At 42.0% G+C, this 27,753-nt stretch overlaps 1 protein-coding gene across 1 annotated transcript in view; it reads left to right on the forward strand.

Moving 5' to 3' along the window:
- Window positions 1–1,143: 1,143 nt before the first annotated feature.
- The window catches only part of LOC142303407 (uncharacterized), a 49,756-nt gene continuing 23,146 nt past the window's right edge, over window positions 1,144–27,753 (forward strand). Inside the window, exons 1-3 of the mRNA XM_075344736.1 lie at window positions 1,144–1,330; window positions 2,029–2,179; window positions 2,275–2,597. Coding sequence (XP_075200851.1) covers window positions 1,144–1,330; window positions 2,029–2,179; window positions 2,275–2,597 — 661 coding nt within the window. The remainder of the gene's footprint in view (window positions 1,331–2,028; window positions 2,180–2,274; window positions 2,598–27,753) is intronic.

Consider the following 27,753-nt stretch of genomic DNA (forward strand, 5'->3'; position numbering starts at 1 on the left):
ATACTGAAACCAAATATGTATAGTTTATTTTTTATTTAAGTGGTGAAAAAAAATATCAAAAATTTCCCAATCAAAATGAGCTGTGTGAGGGCTAACATTTTTATTGATTAGGCCCGTTTCACACGACAGTGAAAAACACTGACGTTCTTCACTGACGTGTAAAACACGCACATGTCCCTCCGTGTTCCGTGATTCACGGCACACGTGGGTTGTCCATGTGCAATCCGTGATCCGTGATTGCATATGGACATTACTCACCTGCCTTCACTGCTGCTGTCCATGGTGCTGAAGTCTCCAGCTCTGCAGCGCCCGCCCACCGCTCTCAGCAGCTACTTCCTGATCGGGTTTTCCTGCTCTCATGAATATTCATGAGCCAGGCAGGAGCTGCCGAGAGCGGAGCAGGCACAGCAAATCGCAGGCAAGGTAAGTTGAAAATATTTACTATTTAATATGTCCGTGATTTTCTGGTACATGTTTCACTGATCACACACGGATCACACCATAGTGTGGTCCGTGGGTCATCAGTGATGCCAGAAAAAAACTGACATGTCTCCGTGCAGAATCACGGCCACGCGTGCACGCTGCATGGAGACACATTCAGTGAAAAAAAATCACTGATGTGTGAGCAGACCCATTGATTATAATGGGTCTGCGTATGTCAGTGATTCTGGTACGTTTTAGGCCTGCGCCACACATCCGTGCCTCCGGTACGTTTTTGGCATTTTTTGCACGTACCGGAGACACGTGCTGATGTTGACATACTATTTTTAATCTAAAAAGCCTCACGTCAGTGTTTGCGCACGGAGCGTGTGTCCGTTCCGTGCGTACGTTTGTGCGTGTCGAAAAAGCGCTGACATGTCCGTTTTCCACCGGCATCACGTCCTCACGGATCCATTAAATCCTATGGGTCCGTGTTTACACGTACGTGATACGGATGGCCTCCGTATGCTATCCGTGTGGTCCGTGTCCGTGTTTTAATTAGAAAGTTTGTTACACTCTGAAATACTTTCAGGTGGCGTAGCTAACATATTTTTTTGCACAAAACTAACTGTGCATTTGCAGAAGGAGTGAGCAAGCAAGAAGTTGTAGTTCTGTGTATTGCAAGATCTATTTTGAGCAAACTTTCGTCTTCGAAATATAATAATGGCACCACGGGTGGACACGGAGAAACTTATAACAGCTGTCGAGACTCACCCACCATTATGGGATACACGTGTAGATGGTTACCATGACCGACTGACTGTTGATCGCCATTGGAATCAAGTAGCTGAGGAAGTGTACCCCAATAATGCATGGTCTAGATGTTCTCCTGCAAAGCGTGCTAAATATGGTAAGTTGTTGTATTTTTTTATAGTTATTTATTTAATATCTATATTTGGATTTGTTCATACTTTCAAACTGTGATTGTTTTGGCATAGTTATGTTGTCTTTTAGTGTAAAATCCTATGAGAAGAATTGGTCTATGTACTACTCAATATATTGAGTTCCTGTACACTTTTTTCATAGTATCACCAAACTTTCATCAGTGTCAAAAATCGAAGTATACTTAAATTTGTAATCTGACTTGGAATTCTTCATGAATTTACTTAATTAACTGATTAAACTGTCATGTTTTTTAAAATTCCCTGTTGTATTAGTCTAAATTTAGTATCACACTTGAAAATGTTGGTTTTTTTTTTTTTTCAAATAAAATTGTTTAAAATGACATGTCAATATCATTACCTACATGTATCAAATAATATTTCGAGTAATTTATAGCCAAATGTCATTGCAAAAACACCAAATTATAATTTAAATATAGATGACAATTACTTAAAATATAATTATTCAGAAATATTATTTGGTTATGTGTGAATGTCTAAACATGTTTTTGAATGATGAATATCTAAATAAATTATATTTCATCCTAAGTATTTGACCAACATAATTGTGTAAAATTGTATATTAAATTTCGCAAACATTATTTAAATTAATGTGTGCAGAATTATGGAGAATGTTGCAAGTGACATATTTGTAAATTTTCCACAGTTGACTTGGTAAAAAGGCGTTGGCGTTCAGCCCGTGATCAGTACCGAAGGGAGTACAACCCTATGCCATCCTCATCCAGCCAAGGCCGCAAACGCAGATATGTCTACTATGAACAAATAAGCTTCCTAGCACCCATCTTAGAAGTTACACAGTAAGTTTTTTTTTTTCTGAAAAAAAAAAAAACCCTGAAGATAATTGGACAAAGATAAATGTTAAGATTGTAATATGTTTTTTCATTTCTTATAGAACGGAGGATAATCTTGACGAATCAGATGATGAACCAACAGCAGGTCCCTCTGCTACAGCCACCTCAGCATCAGAACAAGAACCTGGCAGAGAAGACATTGAAATTCCTGAGACTCAACAAGATGCAGCAACTGAATCACATGAGGGTGGGACAGAGAGTGCACAAACCAACACCCAAGGCTCTTCAACGCAACAAACAACCACACCAGCTACACAAGCAACACAAACAAATGTACTTCCACGTTTTGCACCACAACCTCTACGTGCAAGAAGAATCCGCAGACCTGAGGAAATGAGATCCTTACCGGAAATCATTGACACACGCATTATTCACATAATGAACACTTTAATTCCAGAAACAGATGCCGAGCGTTTTTGTCGCTCTTTATCAACTAGCTTAACCAAAATTCCTTCAGATAGGCAGGAACGTGTAAGAGCTGCTATGCTGACCCTACTGTCAGCTAGTCAGGCAGAACAGGAACCAGTGAGAGTGTATGAGGCCATAGAAAATTGGCGTACCATTATGCAACAACATACAGTCCCAAACACAACAGACAATCAAAATACAATTTCAACACAAACAACAATGGCAACTGTAATAGTCAATAATCCACTATTACAACAATCTGGACAACCTTCAATTGCTTCAAGTACGTTATTCCCAACACCAATTAGACAAGGGTATGTTGCAACCAATACTGGTGCCTTAAGCACAGTACAAAGTGCTACCTCTCAGCAACCCATGAACTATATGAATTTACAACCAACTCAAACTACTAGTTACTTTACTCAACCCACAAATATTGGTGGTTTACCTAATTTGTTTCCAGGTTCAACATACCCACAATCATTCATGATGCCTCATTATCCAATCTCAACTATGTTACCTACACCACACTTACAAACATCAGTCAACTATCCTCAAGGTCAACAACATACACACACACAATACCCAATTACCCATGTAGATCCACAGGTGTACTCAACCACAGGCAATGTGTTGGGACAAACCAGCATGCAACAGACTGTTCCACACACTACTGTAGCTAGTAATAGGAATGTTGTTCAGCAAACAACTGTTTCCATTCCTGAAAATACCATTTCTGAGGCCACACAAAACAACATACTCAGCAACACTCAGGTTACTTCACTAGAAGATCTTGTTGACTTGTGATGCACATTTTTGTTAATCTTAACAATCAAACAACAAATCTGATGAATGTGTCAAAATGTTAAAAAAGAGGGATTTCCAAAAATGTGCTAACTCAAAGTTGAAAATATTTTAAAAACATGTGTGATTATACTTAGTGACGGATCACATATATGTTTTATGGCCTTTATTTTTGGAAATTTATTAACACATTTTTACCCAACCAATTTGATGGTTAGATTATTTCTAATATTCTGAAAACACAGTTTACAATTTTTTGGTCTATGACAATGTCCAACATGATAGCAACTTTATTGGCCGACATTTTTCAACATTGTAAGCAATGCACACATTTTCTTTACAATTACTCTTGTATGTAAAGTATATTTTGTATGTTATGAAGAATACCATCAAAATTTACATTTAGAAAAATTTAACACAAGATGAACAATATGTACATTTTTAATGTGGATGTGAAAAAAAAACATCCTTACTTTATGGATTAATATGCTTATTCTTAATAAAACATTCTGTTTTTGAAGAAAAGAAACATGTTTATTATTGATATTTATTAATAATATTGCATTTTTTCAATAGACGATTAACATTATTAATGTTGTAAGTTTAAAATAAGTTTCCTAAAACATGATAGTAACACAGAAATGTACATACACATACATACAACATTCAGAAAACCATGTTGCTAACAGAAATGTCAGTTTATGATTAACGCATTTGCCCTTTAATACTAGTTTGATTTAAGCTCTTAGATGTTGAGAAAATTTAACCAAGTTCCTATAATAAAAAAAATTTATATTTTTATCAACACAAAACCATCACAATCTTAACAATCATCACTATTATTAGTATCATCAAAACAATTAAAGTAATCAGTAAATAAATTTCTAATTTGTAAACCAGATGTCACGGAATTATGAGACATAGGTTCACCTGTGGGATTAACAACATGGTTTATCTGAAATTCATCATCCACATAAGTTCCTCCTTCATGTATCCGACAGTAATTGTGAAGCACTATGGTAGCCTTGAGTACAGATGTGACAAAGGTTGGCTGCAACTGAATCGTTGTCTGATAAATGCGCCATTTGTTAGCTAAAATACCAAATGCACACTCCACATAACGTCTTGCTTTAGTTAGCCGATTATTAAAGTACTGTTTCCTGTCATCAATGGATCTCCTTGGATATGGTCGCATAACATGTTTGGATAATGCAAATCCTGCATCTGCTACCATCACATATGGTGCCAACGGTCCAGATGTACCAGGTAGGGCAACTGGAGGGGGGATCAATAATGAATTTTCTTGCAGGCGTTGGGCTAATCTTGATGAACGGAAAATACGGGCATCTGAGGCACTACCATAGGCCCCAATGTCTGCATAAATAAATCGGTATTCTGTGTCAACCAATGCCAAAATAACAACGGAAAAAAACTTATGAAAATTGAAATAACGTGACCCAGAGTTTGGTGGCTTTTTTACTCTGAAATGCTTGCCATCCAAAGCTCCTATGCAGTTAGGAAAGTCAACAGAGTCCTTGAAGCCCTTAGAGATTTTCAACCAATCTTCTCTGTTTGGCTGAGGCATCATTTGTTCTTTTAAATGTTGCCATATCATGTCGCATGTGTGACGTACTATAACGGCAATGGTTGATCGCCCCAACAAAAAATCAAAATGTAAAGCACTAAAAGATTGACCAGTCGCCAAGAATCTATGAAAACAAGACAAACAATGATTTACAATTAACACTATGTTTTTTTAAATTAAAACAATCATTAGAAAACACAAACATTGAATCAAAAATGAGATTACATCAATAAAGATCAATTACACATTTCACTGTGAAAAATAACACATTTACACAAATTACAAAAATAACAAATATATTACCTCAGAGTCACCATAAATCTCTCCTCTGGGGAAATGGAAAGCCGCATCCAAGTGTCCTGATGTTGCAAATGAGGTCGTAAAATATTTAGTAAGTAATCAAAACTCTCAACTGACAACCGGCAGTATGAAAAAAACTTATCTGGGAAATTCCGTAACTCAAAAAATAAAGTATGGAAATGACCATGCATAGGCCGCATCATCATTAGTGGATGCACCCACAATCTGGTTCTTCTTACATTATCATAATGCAACATGTGCCGTCTAACGCCAAAACGACGAGATATAATCCAACATAAAAACACTAAGGCCTCCGTGGATAATGGCATTGCCACTATTTTGTCTCAACACATAGGTGCTCCAAGGCATAATACAAGCAGGAAACAGTTTATAGTTAACTTATATTTATGTCCTAATCACATACACCTATGTGTCATTTAATTCCAAGTAATCACCATTATCTCAATGTGTGAAACATGTGAAACACGCACAAAAAACGGACTGCACACGGAACACACACTGACGTATTTCACGCACAGGAAAACGCACACACGTACACACGTATGACACACGATATGCATACGGACACCACACGGAGGGGAAAAACGGACTGCAAATACGGAACACGGACACAAAAAACGGACTACACCAAACGTACGTTTTTTACACGTGAGTGTGGCAGAGGCCTTAAAAAAAGCACAAACGTACCAGAATCACTGACGTGTGAAACAGGCCTTACATGTAGAGGTATATATGACATCTTGATCTCTTTTTCTATTGCCTTTTTTAGGGAGGTGTAGTGACTAAATAAATTCTAGCTTCTTGATTTTTTGTTTTTTTACGGTGCTTAACGTGCATGTTAATTCAGTCTATGATAGATCAGACTTTTATAGACATAAGTGACAAATATATTTATTTATTTATTTACTATATTTATTTATTTATTTATTTATTTTATTCTTAAAAGGCAAAACAAGATTTCATTTTTTTATATTTTTAAAAACATTTTCTTCCATTTTTTCCTTTATTTTTTAGTACTGTTAAGTGTTCTGAACCTGCGATAATTTGATTGCTTTTTCTATATACTGCATAATGTAGTTAAATGGAGTCTGCCATCATCAAAACATATTTTATTTATACAGCAATCCTTATGTGGATTTAGCCATCAAAACTCATAACTGCAGTATAGATTTTATTAGTTGGTTAAAAAAGTTTTATTTCATACTTTCTTATATTGAGGGACTACACACAGTAGAGAGGGATAAGAATGTCCAATGTGTGTGCGCTCAGCAAATGCTTTGTCAGTGTGGATGTGTAGCGCCGGGCTTTACATTTAGACAGCACTCATTCTAGGCAAGCGAGGGACGTCAATCAAGCTAAGAGGAGGTGCATGGCATGCTGATTGAGGGAGCAGAACCGAACACCAATAGGCCCTCATTTGCATATTTAATCAAATTGTTATTCTGTGCAATTAAAGACGAAAACTCTACACTACAGTTATGAGTTTAATAGGATCTACATCCCCTATACAACTGTATAAGTAATTTAAACACAACCTGTCCGGTCCGATAATGCTATTTAGGCCTCGGTTCCATTTGTGTTTTGCACAGACGAGTGCAATCCAATAAAACACTGGACTGCACTCACTCCAGTACAAAACTATGGGGCAGTGTCTATTTGCGATTGATTTCTCATGACATGTAGGTATGAGAATTGAATTGCAGCATGCTGCGTTTGGCAGCGAGTCTCAGCTCACACACCCCCATACAAGTCTATGGGTGCATGTGAAACATCACACTGCACTCATGTTATCCAACCACAGTGCGATATACGCAAAGACAAGCCGCGGAGGAGATGGGGAGAAAGTGCTTCCTCCCTTTTTTCCGCATCTGTGATCTGATTGCAAGGTCGGATCACAGTTCCATGACCCTTGGCTTTCTCGCAAGGCCTAGCATGCAGATACAGATTAATGTGCAAGTTCTAAAGGTCACAAGTAGAGCTGAGCGACGTTCGATGTTCGAGGTTCACCAATTTCATGTTCGAGTGACTTTGGGGGGTGCTCGAGATCGAACTCGAACGCGAGCTTTTTGCCCGAGTTACGTTCGATAACGGCTCGATCAGCAAAAAGCCTAGCTAGTTACTAGCTGGCTTTCCACTGTAATAGTGTGAGTCACTGGGATTCACTCTATTATCAAATTTCAGCGTATAGTGTTCGGGGGACGTGGTTTAGATCTGTGGTGCTGAGAGAATGCCAATTGACATTTTTTTTTTTTTCCTAAGTGTGCATGCAGTGGGGCGGGCCAGGATGTCAGCCAATCACAGACACACACACACAGCTAAGTGGATTTTTGCCAGACAAGCAAGGGCATGTGTCATAGGCTGTGAATGTCACATGTCCTTGCCTTATAAAATATGTCCTTTTTCCCTGTTGCCGCCATTATCTGCCTTCTGCGTGTGGGTGACAGTCACCGCTCACGCTGCTGCCGCCGATCCTGCTGTGTGCGCTATAGACATAGTGCAAGCTACACAGCGCTGTAGGGATTAGGGACTGCTTGTTATTTCAGCCCTTTTCAGGGCTGATTTACAGGCGTTCATAGCCATAGCTGCTAGGCAGGTCCGTGCAAACGCTGTGTACTGCTTTAGATAACAGCATCTGTGTACCTCAGCTCAGGGAATTCCTTGCTGTATTTCATCATTAGGAGGGATAGAAAGTGAGGCTTCATTTCCTGTCCTGGTACCCACAGAACCCAGGCACTGTACCCACCTCCCCAGTTTTGCCACTCTATTTTATTTGCCCAAAGAGCTGACACTTTTTCTGCCATTCTAAAAGTGTCTGAAACACTAAGTTAGTGTTCCTTTCCTGTCCACTGACCCACAGAACCCGGGCACTGTACCCAACTGCCCAGTTTTGCCAAGCTATTTTATTTGCAAACTGTGCTGCCACTGTTAGGGGCATACAAAAATTGTCTGTGATAGTCAGTGTTGGTTCTTCAGCTGTCTATAAAGCTAGACCACCTCTGCATTGTACACACCTTTCCATTTTTGATACGCAATTCTAATTGCAAACTGTGCTGCCACTGTTAGGGGCATACTAAAATTGTCTGGGAGAGTCAGTGTTGGTTCTTCTATGGGGAGATAAGGTATGCACACCAGTGACTATGGAAGGGGAATACATGGAATAGCAGAAACTGCTGTGTGAATACTGACATGAAAAATTCAATAGCTATTTGTAAGAATGAAATGTGAAAAAATGGAACCTGCATTACTGCCATGAATATATGAATAAAGAGAAATTTAGCTACTGAATTGATCAATGCAGAAGAGCCCCAACACTACGCCAAAGTATTTCTCTACGTTGGGGTCCCTAGCTTGTGTGTGTCCTCTCATGCAGTTAAAAAACTTACCGTGTATGGGACGCTGAGACCCAGGCTATATATACGATGTGGATTGGCAATAGGTGTGTGTGGGGAGGGTTCACAAACGAAAAACTACTAACATTAAGGAATAACGTTTGGAACTCCATTCTATGTCTGAACTGGGTGCAAAAAACCTAAAAAACATCACTATGGGGAGATAAGGTATGCACACCAGTGACTATGGAAGGGGAATACATGGAATAGCAGAAACTGCTGTGTGAATACTGACATGAAAAATTCAATAGCTATTTGTAAGAATGAAATGTGAAAAAATGGAACCTGCATTACTGCCATGAATATATGAATAAAGAGAAATTTAGCTACTGAATTGATCAATGCAGAAGAGCCCCAACACTACGCCAAAGTATTTCTCTACGTTGGGGTCCCTAGCTTGTGTGTGTCCTCTCATGCAGTTAAAAAACTTACCGTGTATGGGACGCTGAGACCCAGGCTATATATACGATGTGGATTGGCAATAGGTGTGTGTGGGGAGGGTTCACAAACGAAAAACTACTAACATTAAGGAATAACGTTTGGAACTCCATTCTATGTCTGAACTGGGTGCAAAAAACCTAAAAAACATCACTATGGGGAGATAAGGTATGCACACCAGTGACTATGGAAGGGGAATACATGGAATAGCAGAAACTGCTGTGTGAATACTGACATGAAAAATTCAATAGCTATTTGTAAGAATGAAATGTGAAAAAATGGAACCTGCATTACTGCCATGAATATATGAATAAAGAGAAATTTAGCTACTGAATTGATCAATGCAGAAGAGCCCCAACACTACGCCAAAGTATTTCTCTACGTTGGGGTCCCTAGCTTGTGTGTGTCCTCTCATGCAGTTAAAAAACTTACCGTGTATGGGACGCTGAGACCCAGGCTATATATACGATGTGGATTGGCAATAGGTGTGTGTGGGGAGGGTTCACAAACGAAAAACTACTAACATTAAGGAATAACGTTTGGAACTCCATTCTATGTCTGAACTGGGTGCAAAAAACCTAAAAAACATCACTATGGGGAGATAAGGTATGCACACCAGTGACTATGGAAGGGGAATACATGGAATAGCAGAAACAGCTGTGTGAATACTGACATGAAAAATTCAATAGCTATTTGTAAGAATGAAATGTGAAAAAATGGAACCTGCATTACTGCCATGAATATATGAATAAAGAGAAATTTAGCTACTGAATTGATCAATGCAGAAGAGCCCCAACACTACGCCAAAGTATTTCTCTACGTTGGGGTCCCTAGCTTGTGTGTGTCCTCTCATGCAGTTAAAAAACTTACCGTGTATGGGACGCTGAGACCCAGGCTATATATACGATGTGGATTGGCAATAGGTGTGTGTGGGGAGGGTTCACAAACGAAAAACTACTAACATTAAGGAATAACGTTTGGAACTCCATTCTATGTCTGAACTGGGTGCAAAAAACCTAAAAAACATCACTATGGGGAGATAAGGTATGCACACCAGTGACTATGGAAGGGGAATACATGGAATAGCAGAAACTGCTGTGTGAATACTGACATGAAAAATTCAATAGCTATTTGTAAGAATGAAATGTGAAAAAATGGAACCTGCATTACTGCCATGAATATATGAATAAAGAGAAATTTAGCTACTGAATTGATCAATGCAGAAGAGCCCCAACACTACGCCAAAGTATTTCTCTACGTTGGGGTCCCTAGCTTGTGTGTGTCCTCTCATGCAGTTAAAAAACTTACCGTGTATGGGACGCTGAGACCCAGGCTATATATACGATGTGGATTGGCAATAGGTGTGTGTGGGGAGGGTTCACAAACGAAAAACTACTAACATTAAGGAATAACGTTTGGAACTCCATTCTATGTCTGAACTGGGTGCAAAAAACCTAAAAAACATCACTATGGGGAGATAAGGTATGCACACCAGTGACTATGGAAGGGGAATACATGGAATAGCAGAAACTGCTGTGTGAATACTGACATGAAAAATTCAATAGCTATTTGTAAGAATGAAATGTGAAAAAATGGAACCTGCATTACTGCCATGAATATATGAATAAAGAGAAATTTAGCTACTGAATTGATCAATGCAGAAGAGCCCCAACACTACGCCAAAGTATTTCTCTACGTTGGGGTCCCTAGCTTGTGTGTGTCCTCTCATGCAGTTAAAAAACTTACCGTGTATGGGACGCTGAGACCCAGGCTATATATACGATGTGGATTGGCAATAGGTGTGTGTGGGGAGGGTTCACAAACGAAAAACTACTAACATTAAGGAATAACGTTTGGAACTCCATTCTATGTCTGAACTGGGTGCAAAAAACCTAAAAAACATCACTATGGGGAGATAAGGTATGCACACCAGTGACTATGGAAGGGGAATACATGGAATAGCAGAAACTGCTGTGTGAATACTGACATGAAAAATTCAATAGCTATTTGTAAGAATGAAATGTGAAAAAATGGAACCTGCATTACTGCCATGAATATATGAATAAAGAGAAATTTAGCTACTGAATTGATCAATGCAGAAGAGCCCCAACACTACGCCAAAGTATTTCTCTACGTTGGGGTCCCTAGCTTGTGTGTGTCCTCTCATGCAGTTAAAAAACTTACCGTGTATGGGACGCTGAGACCCAGGCTATATATACGATGTGGATTGGCAATAGGTGTGTGTGGGGAGGGTTCACAAACGAAAAACTACTAACATTAAGGAATAACGTTTGGAACTCCATTCTATGTCTGAACTGGGTGCAAAAAACCTAAAAAACATCACTATGGGGAGATAAGGTATGCACACCAGTGACTATGGAAGGGGAATACATGGAATAGCAGAAACTGCTGTGTGAATACTGACATGAAAAATTCAATAGCTATTTGTAAGAATGAAATGTGAAAAAATGGAACCTGCATTACTGCCATGAATATATGAATAAAGAGAAATTTAGCTACTGAATTGATCAATGCAGAAGAGCCCCAACACTACGCCAAAGTATTTCTCTACGTTGGGGTCCCTAGCTTGTGTGTGTCCTCTCATGCAGTTAAAAAACTTACCGTGTATGGGACGCTGAGACCCAGGCTATATATACGATGTGGATTGGCAATAGGTGTGTGTGGGGAGGGTTCACAAACGAAAAACTACTAACATTAAGGAATAACGTTTGGAACTCCATTCTATGTCTGAACTGGGTGCAAAAAACCTAAAAAACATCACTATGGGGAGATAAGGTATGCACACCAGTGACTATGGAAGGGGAATACATGGAATAGCAGAAACTGCTGTGTGAATACTGACATGAAAAATTCAATAGCTATTTGTAAGAATGAAATGTGAAAAAATGGAACCTGCATTACTGCCATGAATATATGAATAAAGAGAAATTTAGCTACTGAATTGATCAATGCAGAAGAGCCCCAACACTACGCCAAAGTATTTCTCTACGTTGGGGTCCCTAGCTTGTGTGTGTCCTCTCATGCAGTTAAAAAACTTACCGTGTATGGGACGCTGAGACCCAGGCTATATATACGATGTGGATTGGCAATAGGTGTGTGTGGGGAGGGTTCACAAACGAAAAACTACTAACATTAAGGAATAACGTTTGGAACTCCATTCTATGTCTGAACTGGGTGCAAAAAACCTAAAAAACATCACTATGGGGAGATAAGGTATGCACACCAGTGACTATGGAAGGGGAATACATGGAATAGCAGAAACTGCTGTGTGAATACTGACATGAAAAATTCAATAGCTATTTGTAAGAATGAAATGTGAAAAAATGGAACCTGCATTACTGCCATGAATATATGAATAAAGAGAAATTTAGCTACTGAATTGATCAATGCAGAAGAGCCCCAACACTACGCCAAAGTATTTCTCTACGTTGGGGTCCCTAGCTTGTGTGTGTCCTCTCATGCAGTTAAAAAACTTACCGTGTATGGGACGCTGAGACCCAGGCTATATATACGATGTGGATTGGCAATAGGTGTGTGTGGGGAGGGTTCACAAACGAAAAACTACTAACATTAAGGAATAACGTTTGGAACTCCATTCTATGTCTGAACTGGGTGCAAAAAACCTAAAAAACATCACTATGGGGAGATAAGGTATGCACACCAGTGACTATGGAAGGGGAATACATGGAATAGCAGAAACTGCTGTGTGAATACTGACATGAAAAATTCAATAGCTATTTGTAAGAATGAAATGTGAAAAAATGGAACCTGCATTACTGCCATGAATATATGAATAAAGAGAAATTTAGCTACTGAATTGATCAATGCAGAAGAGCCCCAACACTACGCCAAAGTATTTCTCTACGTTGGGGTCCCTAGCTTGTGTGTGTCCTCTCATGCAGTTAAAAAACTTACCGTGTATGGGACGCTGAGACCCAGGCTATATATACGATGTGGATTGGCAATAGGTGTGTGTGGGGAGGTTTCACATTTCATTCTTACAAATAGCTATTGAATTTTTCATGTCAGTATTCACACAGCAGTTTCTGCTATTCCATGTATTCCCCTTCCATAGTCACTGGTGTGCATACCTTATCTCCCCATAGTGATGTTTTTTAGGTTTTTTGCACCCAGTTCAGACATAGAATGGAGTTCCAAACGTTATTCCTTAATGTTAGTAGTTTTTCGTTTGTGAACCCTCCCCACACACACCTATTGCCAATCCACATCGTATATATAGCCTGGGTCTCAGCGTCCCATACACGGTAAGTTTTTTAACTGCATGAGAGGACACACACAAGCTAGGGACCCCAACGTAGAGAAATACTTTGGCGTAGTGTTGGGGCTCTTCTGCATTGATCAATTCAGTAGCTAAATTTCTCTTTATTCATATATTCATGGCAGTAATGCAGGTTCCATTTTTTCACATTTCATTCTTACAAATAGCTATTGAATTTTTCATGTCAGTATTCACACAGCAGTTTCTGCTATTCCATGTATTCCCCTTCCATAGTCACTGGTGTGCATACCTTATCTCCCCATAGTGATGTTTTTTAGGTTTTTTGCACCCAGTTCAGACATAGAATGGAGTTCCAAACGTTATTCCTTAATGTTAGTAGTTTTTCGTTTGTGAACCCTCCCCACACACACCTATTGCCAATCCACATCGTATATATAGCCTGGGTCTCAGCGTCCCATACACGGTAAGTTTTTTAACTGCATGAGAGGACACACACAAGCTAGGGACCCCAACGTAGAGAAATACTTTGGCGTAGTGTTGGGGCTCTTCTGCATTGATCAATTCAGTAGCTAAATTTCTCTTTATTCATATATTCATGGCAGTAATGCAGGTTCCATTTTTTCACATTTCATTCTTACAAATAGCTATTGAATTTTTCATGTCAGTATTCACACAGCAGTTTCTGCTATTCCATGTATTCCCCTTCCATAGTCACTGGTGTGCATACCTTATCTCCCCATAGTGATGTTTTTTAGGTTTTTTGCACCCAGTTCAGACATAGAATGGAGTTCCAAACGTTATTCCTTAATGTTAGTAGTTTTTCGTTTGTGAACCCTCCCCACACACACCTATTGCCAATCCACATCGTATATATAGCCTGGGTCTCAGCGTCCCATACACGGTAAGTTTTTTAACTGCATGAGAGGACACACACAAGCTAGGGACCCCAACGTAGAGAAATACTTTGGCGTAGTGTTGGGGCTCTTCTGCATTGATCAATTCAGTAGCTAAATTTCTCTTTATTCATATATTCATGGCAGTAATGCAGGTTCCATTTTTTCACATTTCATTCTTACAAATAGCTATTGAATTTTTCATGTCAGTATTCACACAGCAGTTTCTGCTATTCCATGTATTCCCCTTCCATAGTCACTGGTGTGCATACCTTATCTCCCCATAGTGATGTTTTTTAGGTTTTTTGCACCCAGTTCAGACATAGAATGGAGTTCCAAACGTTATTCCTTAATGTTAGTAGTTTTTCGTTTGTGAACCCTCCCCACACACACCTATTGCCAATCCACATCGTATATATAGCCTGGGTCTCAGCGTCCCATACACGGTAAGTTTTTTAACTGCATGAGAGGACACACACAAGCTAGGGACCCCAACGTAGAGAAATACTTTGGCGTAGTGTTGGGGCTCTTCTGCATTGATCAATTCAGTAGCTAAATTTCTCTTTATTCATATATTCATGGCAGTAATGCAGGTTCCATTTTTTCACATTTCATTCTTACAAATAGCTATTGAATTTTTCATGTCAGTATTCACACAGCAGTTTCTGCTATTCCATGTATTCCCCTTCCATAGTCACTGGTGTGCATACCTTATCTCCCCATAGTGATGTTTTTTAGGTTTTTTGCACCCAGTTCAGACATAGAATGGAGTTCCAAACGTTATTCCTTAATGTTAGTAGTTTTTCGTTTGTGAACCCTCCCCACACACACCTATTGCCAATCCACATCGTATATATAGCCTGGGTCTCAGCGTCCCATACACGGTAAGTTTTTTAACTGCATGAGAGGACACACACAAGCTAGGGACCCCAACGTAGAGAAATACTTTGGCGTAGTGTTGGGGCTCTTCTGCATTGATCAATTCAGTAGCTAAATTTCTCTTTATTCATATATTCATGGCAGTAATGCAGGTTCCATTTTTTCACATTTCATTCTTACAAATAGCTATTGAATTTTTCATGTCAGTATTCACACAGCAGTTTCTGCTATTCCATGTATTCCCCTTCCATAGTCACTGGTGTGCATACCTTATCTCCCCATAGTGATGTTTTTTAGGTTTTTTGCACCCAGTTCAGACATAGAATGGAGTTCCAAACGTTATTCCTTAATATCCTTAGTGTTGGTTCTTCAGCTGTCTATAAAGCTAGACCACCTCTGCATTGTACACACCTTTCCATTTTTGATACGCACTTCTAATTGCAAACTGTGCTGCCACTGTTAGGGGCATACTAAAATTGTCTGGGATAGTCAGTGTTGGTTCTTCAGCTGTCAATAAAGCTAGACCACCTCTGCAATCTACACCACCTCTCAATTTTTGCATCCACATTTTAAGTGGCCAATCTTATCGCTAACAAAATGAGCGGCAAAAGGACAGATGCTGGTGAAAAGGGGAACAGGCGTGTTGGAAAAGGAAAAAAAGGTTGTGTCCGTGGGGAAGATGGGAAAGCTACATTAACATCTGCTGAAGATAGGCCATCTTCCAGCAAAAGTAAGATGTCTACTACTTTCCGTGGACAATGCGAAGAGCTCCCTTTTTTATGGAACCAAACAACTGTAACAAAGGTAGATGATGCACAAAAAAAGAACATGCTTGAATGGATCTCAAGTGCTCCAACAAGTGCCCTCTACTCCACCTCAACATCCAAAAAACAACAGTCCTCTGAGTTGTCATCCCAATCACACTTGCTTTCTCCCAGGTCTCAAGTCTCCCCCGCCCTGCAGAGTATGGTGTAACAGAGATGGCTGAGTCTGCAGAGCTGTTCAGTCACACTATAGTCTGGGAATCAGAGGTCTGCTCCCAAGCTACAGTGAGTACAGACCAGGAAATGGTCTACAGTGATGCCCAGAAGCTTTGTGACTCAGATTCTGGCCCTGATGACCAAGTTTCTGAGCATAATGTACACCCTCATTCCCAAACTGTAACACCTGTTGGTGGAGACAATGAGGAACACATACTGATGACGATGAGATGCAGATACCTGATTGGGATGACAACTTAACTATTCAGTCAGGGCAGGATGAGGTTAGGTCTGAGGGCGAGGGGAGTGCAAACACAACGCTTGATGATGAAGTTCTAGATCTCACTTACTGTCAACCCACAGTCAGGCACTAAAGGAAGTCACCAGAGGCGGTGGAGGACGATGCAACTGACGACGAAGTTACCTTGCGCCTTCCTGGACAGAGTCGGAGTACTGGAAGCACGTCTACAACTGCATCCTCAGCCACAACTCTGCCTCTGAGCACAAGTCGGGGTGGCTCTGCAGGTCGCATGTCCTCTAAGCCTTGCCTAGCCTGGTCCTTTTTTAACCTTGAAAAGGATCTCCCAAATCATGTGATCTGTAAAATTTGTCGGCAAACTATAACTAGAGGCCAAAATCTCACCAGTTTGACAACTTCTTCCATGAATCATCACATGAATAACAAGCATAAGTCTCAGTGGGAAGCTCACCGTGCTTCAATGCAGCCTAGCGGAGCAGGCCAAACACCGTCTGCCCCTTCAAGTTCCTCCGCTCACTATTCATTCATCTTCTATGACTGTGGGAACGGCTGTCACAACTGGTTTTACACGCAGACCTTCCACCACTTTAACCACAACAGGCAGTTTGCTTGGTAGGTCGTCAGTTGGTTTGGAAGGGGAAACAAGTGCTGGTGTACAGCTCTCTCAGACATCGAGAGCACCAACTTTGGATGAAGGCAACATCATGTCTCCGCCTGCACTTTCCTCACAGACCTGCATTTTTTCAGGGACACCCTTCTCACCACTGTCTCCACACAGCAGTCAGATCTCTGTCCCTCAGATGTGGACAAATAAAAGGCCATTTCCTCCGAGCCATGACAAAGCTAAGAGGTTGACTTTATCCCTCTGTAAGCTCTTAGCTACCGAAATGCTGCCTTTCCGCCTGGTGGACACAGAGGATTTTCAAGACCTTATGTCCGTCGCAGTGCCCCAGTACCAGATGCCCACTCGCCACTACTTCTCCAAGAAAGGTGTGCCTGCACTACACCAGCATGTCGCACACAACATCACCGCTTACTTGAGAACCTCTGTGTGTGATTGGGTGCATTTCACCATAGATACTTGGAAAAGTAAGCATGGACAGGGGTGTTACATATCGCTGACTGGGCACTGGGTAACTATGGTGATAGATGGAGAAGGGTCTGCTGAACAAGTCTTGCTGTCCTCAAGACTTGTGCGTCAATCCTCTGTATGTCGAAGTTCTTCCACTGCTTCTGCCTCCTCAACCTCGTCTGGGTCCTGCACCTCCGCCCCAAGCCTGCCTGGTAAGGCCACCCGCATTGTAACTGCACACAAGGAATCCCACACACCTCATTACTATGCTGGCAGCAGAGCTCTAGAGGTTGGCTCATCTCTAGTCACAAGTGAAAGTGCTGCACCCTAGAGAAAATTAACTTTATTTCTCCCAAGAACCTCCAGCTTTGAGTCAAACAGGCGTGCCCAAAGCAATTACAGTCATTACAGTCACCGCTCACAGCACTTCGAATGGAGCCTGTAAGCACACCTCGACACTGACTGACAACTCACTCTGCATGACAATTCACAGCATTTAGCCGCCACTCTCAGTGCCCTGACCAGTGACTGTCAATGTTCCAAGCATGTCTGCATGAATGCAATTTGGTGGCTCCTTGGAGAAATAAAGATAATTTTCTCCCAGGTGCCGCACTTTCAGTATTGCTGCCAGGCACATCCATAACACTATTGCTCTGCAGAATAACCCTACATCTGCTGATTAATCACATTATGTGACCTGACAGGTTTCTTTTAAATTGTGTTTTGGGGTGAAAGACTCCTTTCAAAATTATATTCTCCTAAGGATTAAAATAGTAATCATGGGGGACTTCAGTGGGCCCTGGCTGTCATAACAACCAACCAGCAACCTGTGATTTTAATGCCACTTACATATAACTTATATTTAAAAGAACCTTACATATACAGTGCTAGAATGTATGTTACTATGATTACGTACTCTTTCATTTACGTTTAATTAAATTAAATAAATTAGTTAATTTAATGGGTAGCTTTAATAAAATCCTGTGGATTTAATTTTTCCCTGACTTCTATAGAACAGAGGGAAAAAATCCACTGATATGTCTTATTTGGAGAGAGAACACGGCTGTCACGAGAAATAATTATCTCCTAGGAGTCATAGATTTCTGGTCAGAGGTTCGTGAAAGGGCAAGGTGCTTATTTGTGCCAATCAATGAAGTGTACAATATCTCCGGCTGTCCTCAATGTATAATTCAATCTTTTCCTTGTAGAACACTGAACTCTTTAGAGAAAGGCTGTGCAGATGCTTCGTTTTCCTCCTTAGGTGTTCGGATAGAAATAATAGCTTTCTTAGAAGCATCTGTAATATTACTTTGAGTAAGACTTTGCTCACAAGTGTCCAATTATCATCCAAAAGGAATGGGAATGTGAAATCTGTTTGGTATTCCATATATATTGCGAGTGGGATGCAAGTTGTGCAATTTTTTTTTCTTTCCAAGCATCCGTATGACATCCGTGTGACATGCGATTTTTTTTCCTGAGCAACTATTATTCTACAATCATTTACAGTATTCTATGCTACAGAATGGAAATGGATCTGTAAAAAACGAACGTCACACAGATGGTCCGTGTGACATCCAAGTTTTTTCTCACACTTATAGACTTGCGTTGGCGAGTATCGTCTTATATACACTGCTACTTGCAGCATGTTGAGATTTTTCCCTTCGGCTGATTACAGCTGAGGAAAACTCGCAGATCAGCACTGACTCGTTGAATAACGTGGGTCTGAGTGCAATGTGACCTTCGCAATCCTCCTTTGTATTAGAGTCCCCTCAAAAAAAAACCCATCACAGCAAGTAAAGTAAAAAAAAAAACAATATAGGGATTAGCTGTATAGTGAGAACTGTAGGGACATTTCTAAAAAAAAGCAAATTAAAAAAGCAATTACGGCTTGAAGATAAATATTTATAAAAAGTGGTATCGGTATCAGACAACCCTTAAAGGAAAGACCATTGGCTTCTTTTTGGGATGAGTTAGATTTAGCCAGATTAGGAAGTTGAGTTAATTTTATTAATTGGTCATTGGGGGGGTCCTTAAAGTATGTTCATATAGTTACTGGAGGATAGTTCTTACTTTACCGACAAGCCTACAACCTGCCGTAACCCTCAGTCTGATATAACGCCGCACAACCAGCTCTACCCTTACCTACTGTATCCTCCCTCACCTATCCCTTGTAGACTGTGAGCGTTCGCGGGCAGGGACCTCCGTCCTCCTGTACCAGTCTGTGCCTTGTATTGTTCATAATTATTGTACTTGCCCCTATTATGTATACCGCCATGGAATAAACGGTGCTATAATAATAAATAATAATAATAATAATAGTTGGGGGAAACTGTTAGCAGAAGGTGTTGTTATCGGGCTTCAAGGACCATCCATTCCTAATTTTTATGTTTAGTAGCTCATTAAGGGATCGGGATTGCGTCTTGGGGGATTGCAGGTATTTATGTTGGTATGTTTTAATAAATGGCTGCGGTGGCCAATTAATTCTGTCTCAGTGTGTGGTCTTTTTATTTCAGGAGGGGGATACGTTGTGACTGGCCAATACTGTTGTCTTGCTTATACTATAGAGATTAAAAATAATGTCAGGCATAGGGACAGAAGACGAGAGCCCACTGACACTCCAAGAGAGCAGCTGGGCAGGTGAATGACCTGTACATCATCTTGTAATCTGCCATATGTTCAAACATGAGTTTGTTACTAGAAAGAATCTCCTTTCTACGTACAACAGCTGTGCGGACACATTCTGTATTAGTTTGGAGGCAGCTCACTTCACAGTTAGAATTCATTGTCTACATCTGTGACCTCTTCTAGTCTACTCTGGCAGTCAGACCTAAAGTGCATGGTGTCGGTTCTAGCCTGGGGGGAGGTAGGCTGCTTTATGATCAGTAAGGCAGATCAACAGGCAATCATTAATGAACACTGGCAAGAAAACAGTGTAAGCAATGCTAATATCGAGCGATCAGCGATGCTTGAGAAAACTATTAAGGCCTTATTCACACATAGTGGTAGATGCACATCAGAAAACTGTAAACCTGCAACAATACAAAGCAGCAGGTGAAGTTCTGCGTTATATGGATACGTGCATATTTGGAACACTCTATAAACTTTATTGGATGTTTTGAATTTCATCCTCAAAACATATGAAAAGACAACTTTGGGGGTATTTTTTTTAACCGTTTCACCACCCGGCAATTATACATTTTCGTTTTCTTCCTCCCCTTCTTCCAAGAGACATAACTTTTTATTTTTACATCAATATACCCTTATGAGGGCTTCTTTTTTGCGGGATGAATTGTACTTTTGAATTACACCATTTATTCTTCCCCATATTGTATTGGAAAATGGGAAAAAAATCCAAGGGCGGTAAAATTGCAAAAACGTGCAATTGCACCATTTTTTTGGGGTTCTTTATTTACCATGTTCAGTATATGTTAAAACAAAACTGGTAACATGATCCCCAGGTCAGTAGGAGTTCATAGATATAACACATGTATAGTTTCAAAATTTGTCAAAAAAACAAAAAAGAATTGCGATTTTGTAGCTATTTTCAGAGACCCATACTGTTCTCATTTTTTGGGATCTGGGGCCGTGTTATGGAATTACTTTTTGTGTCCTTGACTGATGTTTTAAATGATTTATTATTTTTTGATGTGACAATTTAATCGCCTGTTATTGCATTTTATTGCAACCTTATGGCAACAAAAAAAAAAACGTACTTTTGGCGTTTTGATTTTTTTTTCCACTATACCCTTTACCGATCAGATTAAATTATTTTATATTTTCACAGATTGGGCATTTCTGCACTCAATGATACTAAATATCTTTTTATTTTTGTTTTTTATTGTTTTATTGTGAATGAGGCAAAAGGTGGGTGATTTTATTTATTTATTTTTTTCATATTTTTATAAACTTAGAAGTCTGCACTGTCTGATCGCTTCTATTCAGAGCAGTGCTTCAGCATCACTCTGATCTGCAGAAATGCTGATGATCTGTGAATGTCGGCGCTCTGGATCTTCATCATGACAGCTACAGGGGTCATCAGTTCACCCCTGGCTATCATCACAACCCATTGGCGCCTGTGATCACGTCACAGGGCCACCAGTGGCGGCAGGGAACAGCATGCTCCCTGCTGGAGTGCATTAAGTCTTGCTGTGAGAGATTGACAGTGGGAATTAACTAATTAACAGGTGCAGGTGGATCAGAGATCAATCCGCGCCTGTTAGCTGCACCTGTCTGCTCAGTAGATCAGCTGACAAGTGCGGGGAAAAATGTAGGCTTGGTGCATGAGCTTGCATTAAAGGTACAGACATAGGTATACGCACAAGGGTACGTATAGGTGCGTCCAAGGTCGTAAAGGGGTTAAAGATATTGTATATGCCCATTTTATATTCACTTTCATCATTATTAATATAAAAACAAATGAAGGGGATTGAGTTCGGCCATTTGACAGGTTATGTATTTGACTTTCAGTAAATTGGTTTGATTCACAGCTACCATTGAGCTTTGATATGTGCATCATACCAGATTAAGACCACGTTCACACGTTCAGTATTTGGTCAGTATTTCACCTCAGTATAAGACAAAACCAGGAGGGGAAAATTTAGACGAAAAGCATAATAGAAACACGTGCACCACTTCTGACCACATACTGAATGTGTGAACGTGGCCTTAAAGTAATAGGAGTACCTTTTCATGTCACATGGGTGCTTTCTGCCGCAGCGTTATCCCTGCTGGATAGGTGCTAATCTAAATGGGTTATGTGCTCGGCCTCTCCTGTGAGTCAGGAGCTTACCCACATGTAACACCAGCAGCCCTCTTTAGAGACAGGTGACAGATTAATCATCAGCAGCACTTATGTGATCGTGCCTTGCCCATCTGCTAGACAGGCTTATAATGCTGTTTGTAGCCTGTGTGTCTGAGCTGGGATAAGACAGCTGAAAGGAAGCACACGCGCTGCCATGCATGCTTGTGGGACCCCAGATACTTAGCTTCATCTAAGGTCTGCGGCATCCAGGAAAATATGTCAACATTGGTAGTATATTTGTATTACCACGTGCCACCCCATGTTCACAGTACAATGCCAAATAGAGATTTCCAACCTTCAGGGCAGGATCAGGCAACTTTTTCCAGCTGCCAATGAGCTACTACACCTGGCTGGTGTACACAGCATGCTTACAGTCATAATCTGCCAACAGCTGGAAACTTACATGTTGTCTTCTGCTTTAGGCTATGTGCGCACTTACCGGATTTTTCGCGGATTTTGCCGCGGATTTGCTGCATGTTTCACTGCAGAAAATGTTCATAACATCTCTGCAGTGAATCACCAGCAAATCCTATGGAGAAAAAAAATCCTGTGCGCACTGGGCGGAATTTGACAGCTGCTTGTTTTGCTGCGGGAATCCCGCAGCAAAAACAAGTGCATGTCACTTCTTTTCCGCACGTCGCTGCGGGATTTCACTCCATTGACTCAATGTTAATCATGAAATCCCGCAGGGAATAACGCAGGCAGCAAATTCTGTGCGGTTCACTGCGTTTTCCTGCGTTATTCCCTGCGGTATTTTGCGGTTTACCTCCGGTAATGTGCATCACTTGCTTGCGGTTTTGCAGGGAAGTGATGTCATTACAGGAAGAGGAAGCAAAGCAGAGAGTAAACACACACACAGATCACACACAGACATCACAGACACATAGATCACATAGACACAGACACATAGAACACACATAGAAAGAAAACGGAAATATAGACAAAAAAGAACGTGGGCTCCGCTGCATATTTACCTTGCAGCCGAGGTAAGCACACAGCGGCGGCCCGGTATTCTCAGGCTGGGGAGGGAGAGGGGCAGGGGTAATGTCCCCCGCCTCACTCCCCCTCCCGCAGCCGAGAATATCAGCCGCAGCTGCCCCGGCACTGTCGCATGCAATATGCGGCAATGCCGGCGTGTCCTCGGCTCTTCTTGCCACCGTGTAGCAGTGGTGGCAAGGTAATACAAGGGGTTAACCCCAGGCTTGATCATGGCAGCGTCTATGTGACAGCTGACATGATCAACCCGTAAGTAAAGTGAAAAAAAACACACCGAAAAATCCTTTATTTTAAATAAAACAAACAAGCCTCGTTCAACATTTTATTAACCCCCCCAAACAAAGCTCCGGCGTAATCCAGGTCCGACGTCCTGCACTGCTTCCATCCAGCCGCGACTAACACACAGCGCTGAATGAAAGCAGCAGAGGTAATTACCGGTCATTTCCCACAGCCGGTAATGTGAACTCACTGCCGACCGTGGGAAATGCAGCGATCTGTCATCCATCTCTCTATCTATCCCTCTGTCTATCTATCTATCCCTCTATCTATTCTTCTGTCTATCTACTCTCAGAATTAAATGACTTTTTTTTTTTTTTTTTTTTCTTCAATGTGCTTTATTGCATTGAATGCAATAAAGCACATCCCAACCCGCACGCGGCAAAACCGCGGCAATACCGCGAATAATACCGCGGTAAAACCGCGGCAAACCGCGGCAAACCGCATGCGGTTTTCGGGTGCGGTTTTTTACCGCGGGTGCGGTAATCTTTGAGGGCATGCGGAATTTTCTCAAGAAAATTCCACTTCCCAGTGCGCACAGAGCCTTAGGGATAAAGATTGTTGCTTTGATCCAGTTAATGCAATGCTTTCATATGACATTGAAAGTTCCCCTTCATCTATTATGGTTCTATTTTTGCATCAAAGTACTCAGTATCTGCCAAGATTGTCCACTTATGACAACATAGAAGGACACAGGAGATTGAGGACCACATGACTCCAGAAGAAAAGAAGCTGTAGGAAAAAAAAGTATACACCTGCCACACATATATTTGTAGGGGTATTTATTATTTGACGTGTCCGATTATCCCTACAGCTTGCAATGACCCCGCTGCATTTTCACTACCAACTGAGCTGCTGCACCACCTCCCTGACCTACCGTCTCCTTCATCATGACTCTGCCAGTTTGTTTAATTTATCATATAAATCTACTATATGTATGTGAACACTCTTCACCTGTGCAGTGCCATGGAATTATTACTGCTTCACCCCAGGCCGTTTTGTTGGGGGTTTTTTTCCTCCCCTTCTTCCGAGAGCCGTACATTTTTTATTTTTCCATCAATCTTGCCATATGAGGGCTTGTTTTCGCGGGACAAGTTTCACTTTTAAATTCAACCATACGTTTTAAAAAAAAAGTGTGATTGCATGAATGTTTTTAGGATATTTTATTCACCGTTTTCACTATATGGTAAAACGGATGTGTTGGTGTGATGCCTGATGTCGGTACGAGTTTGTAGACCCCAAACATGTATAAGTTTGCTTTTATCTAAGCGGTTAAAAAAAATTCAGAAGTTTGTCCAAAAAAAGTGGTGCACTTTTTGCACCATTTTCCGCGACCCGTAGCGTTCTCAATTTTTGGGATCTATGGCTCTGTGATGGCTTATTTTTTGCATCTCGAGCAGATGTTTCTAATGGTACTATTTTTGTGCAGATACTACATTTTGATCACCTATTATTGCATTTTGCGCAAAATTTGCAGCAACTAAAAACTTAATTTTGGCATATGGAATTTTTTACCACTACATTGTTTACTGATCAGATTAATTGATTTTATATTTTGATAAATTGGGCATTTCTGAACGCGGCGATGCCAAATGTGTGTCTTTTTAAAAACATTTTAACCCTTTAATTTTTAATGGGGCGACAGAGGGGTGATTTGTACTTTTGGGTTTTTTATTTTTTAAAACTTTTTTACTTTTTTTCTATTTTGCTAGACCTCCTAGGGGACTATAAGGATCAACAGTCTGATCACTCAATCATTTCTGTTGATCACAGATACCCAGCTGAGATCACCAGAAATGCTCAAATCTTGTAACAGGCAGCACTCAGCCGCCTGTTAGGCTATGTCCGCACGTTGCTTTTTACCTGCTTTTTGCTGCTTTTTCAACTTTTAATGCCAAAATGGATGTGTTCTGCTTTTCAAGCAAAGTCTATGGGAATTTGGGTTTCTTGTCCGCACTATGCAGTTCAAACTGCAGCCTTTTTGTTGCAGAACTTTGGTCAAAAACTCAGCTTTGCAGTGCAAAACCCAAATGTCAAAAACAATTGACATGTCACTGGACACACACAGACACGTAGTAACCAGGACACACACACAGCTTAGAGGGGACCCCTGGGCAGACCCATAAAGGTGGCGTAGCCCTCGCATCCCAGCTAGTGGTGGGTAGTGGGACTGGAACTAAGGAGTTGTGCAGTGGCAGTCAAAGGAGTAGGAGTGGAGCAGCCGCGTCTGAGGTGTAGAGCTGAAAAGCAGGACACTGTCAGACCCTGCACCTGTAGTAGCTGCTGGCGGGGGGAGAGTGGCTACCCAGTGGTGCTGCCTGAAAACCACCTAGTGAAGAGGTGGCTGAGTAAGGGGACTTCCGGTAGGCCAGGCCCGCACGGGGAAACAGATCCCCAGAGCAGGAACCCATCTACTTGGCTTGCTAAACCTGCTGGTAAGGGTGCTGGATGTACCTCACCGAATAACACAGAGTCCGCAGCATCAGCAGCAACGAGGGGGCCCATAAGTGAGATGGAACGAGACTTAGTGAGTGCAGAGAGAACCTGGTGAGCAGCGACGCAGAGAGAATGGCGTCCGCACGCAGCGAACCAGAACCAGGCCCAACTGCCTGGTGGGACTGGGAGCTCGCCCAGTTCTGTGACCGGCTGCCAGCTCGGATCATGCAGCAAGTGATGGACTGGCGAGCGGAGCTACGGGAGACGGCTGTGGCGGTTCGGACCTATGAGACGTGGACTGCGCGTCAAGTGCCGAGCCGAGAAGTGACCACCTAGACCCCTTTGCTGATGCCTTTGGGTGAGTCCCACACTGCCCCTGCCCGTCAGGTACGCTGACCCCGCCAGCGCTGTTACCGTAGGCGATCCCTGCAGCGATGCCCGCTGTGGTCCATGCTGCGATGCCCTCGGTGATCCCCACTGCAGTTCCCGCTGTGACCCCTGCTGCGACGGCCAGTGCAGCAACGTCCCATCCGGCCAGACCAAATCAGGCTGCAGCAATGTCCCGTCCGGCCAGACCAGACCAGGCTGCAGCAGCGTCCTGCCCGGCCAGACCAGACCAGGCCGCAACGCCTTCTACATGCAGAGCAGACACAGCCACAGCACCCCAGCCGCCGACTGAAGAGCCGGGTCCTGCGTCCCCGCTGGGAGAAGACCCAGTATTCCTGCGGCTCAAGGAGGAGTTGAGTGCACGCTTCCCCAAAGACCTGGTGGACATGTACATAATCCCCAGGCGGTCATCTGGACCCGGAGCGGTCCCAGCAACTTCTGTGGCTAAGAAGAGCCCACCACCCTGTCCCTCTGATGAAAGCCAATCCCCAGCGCTGCTGCTGGAGTAACCGGAGGAGTGCACAGCACCACTAAGGGGGAGGAGGAGAGGCCTGGAGGCCGAGACAACGATCCCCAAGTGGTCAGAGGAAGAATCAGAAACCTTTATGCCGAGTATGTGTCTGACCTGGGAGCCCGCAGACAGTGAGGTGATGGTAATGAAGAGGCCAGCTGGTAGAGGACAGCGCTATGTGAGGATAAGACCACCCACTGTGTAGCCTATCCCAGACAAGGAGAGGGAGATGGTGACGGCCCGAGATCTAGAGGAGAAGCAGTCCCTCCGAAGAGCCAAGCACCAGTGTCAGGTTTCCGGGTTTTCCAGTTCTCTTTTGACAAAAGCTTGCCCTCGGTTAACATGGAGTTTACTGTTCTGTTGCCCTACTTCCTGTCCAGCTGCTTAAAAGGCCGCCTCTAAGCCTAGTCCAGTGCCTGAGTATACTGCTTGCTGTGTGCTCCTGCCTTGCTGCTTCTAATTCCTGATTGCCTTTGGATCCTCCTGAAAGAATACCGACCGACTCTGGACCATACCCGGTTTCTTCAAGCTGTGCCTGGACTCCGTCTGCCGTCTGTGTTCTTCTGCCCGGTTCCTTCCGGTTTGTAACCACTCTGGACTATCATCCCGTACGGACACTCCTGGACTTTACCACTTGCCCCTTGTGTCCCGGCTGCTGCGCATTTAGGCCTTCCGGGGTGATTGCCGGACAGTCCCTGTATAGGGGTTCGCTCTGGTGGTCTCCCTGGGGGAGTCCGGTGCGTGGCCCCGGGAATTCCCTTCGCTCCGTTTCGGGAAAGTATTTCGTGTGTTTGTTCTGCTGTGTTTGTTCCGTTCTGTACCTA

Source organism: Anomaloglossus baeobatrachus, chromosome 1 (genome assembly GCF_048569485.1).
Source record: "Anomaloglossus baeobatrachus isolate aAnoBae1 chromosome 1, aAnoBae1.hap1, whole genome shotgun sequence".
NCBI classification, from domain to species: domain Eukaryota; kingdom Metazoa; phylum Chordata; class Amphibia; order Anura; family Aromobatidae; genus Anomaloglossus; species Anomaloglossus baeobatrachus.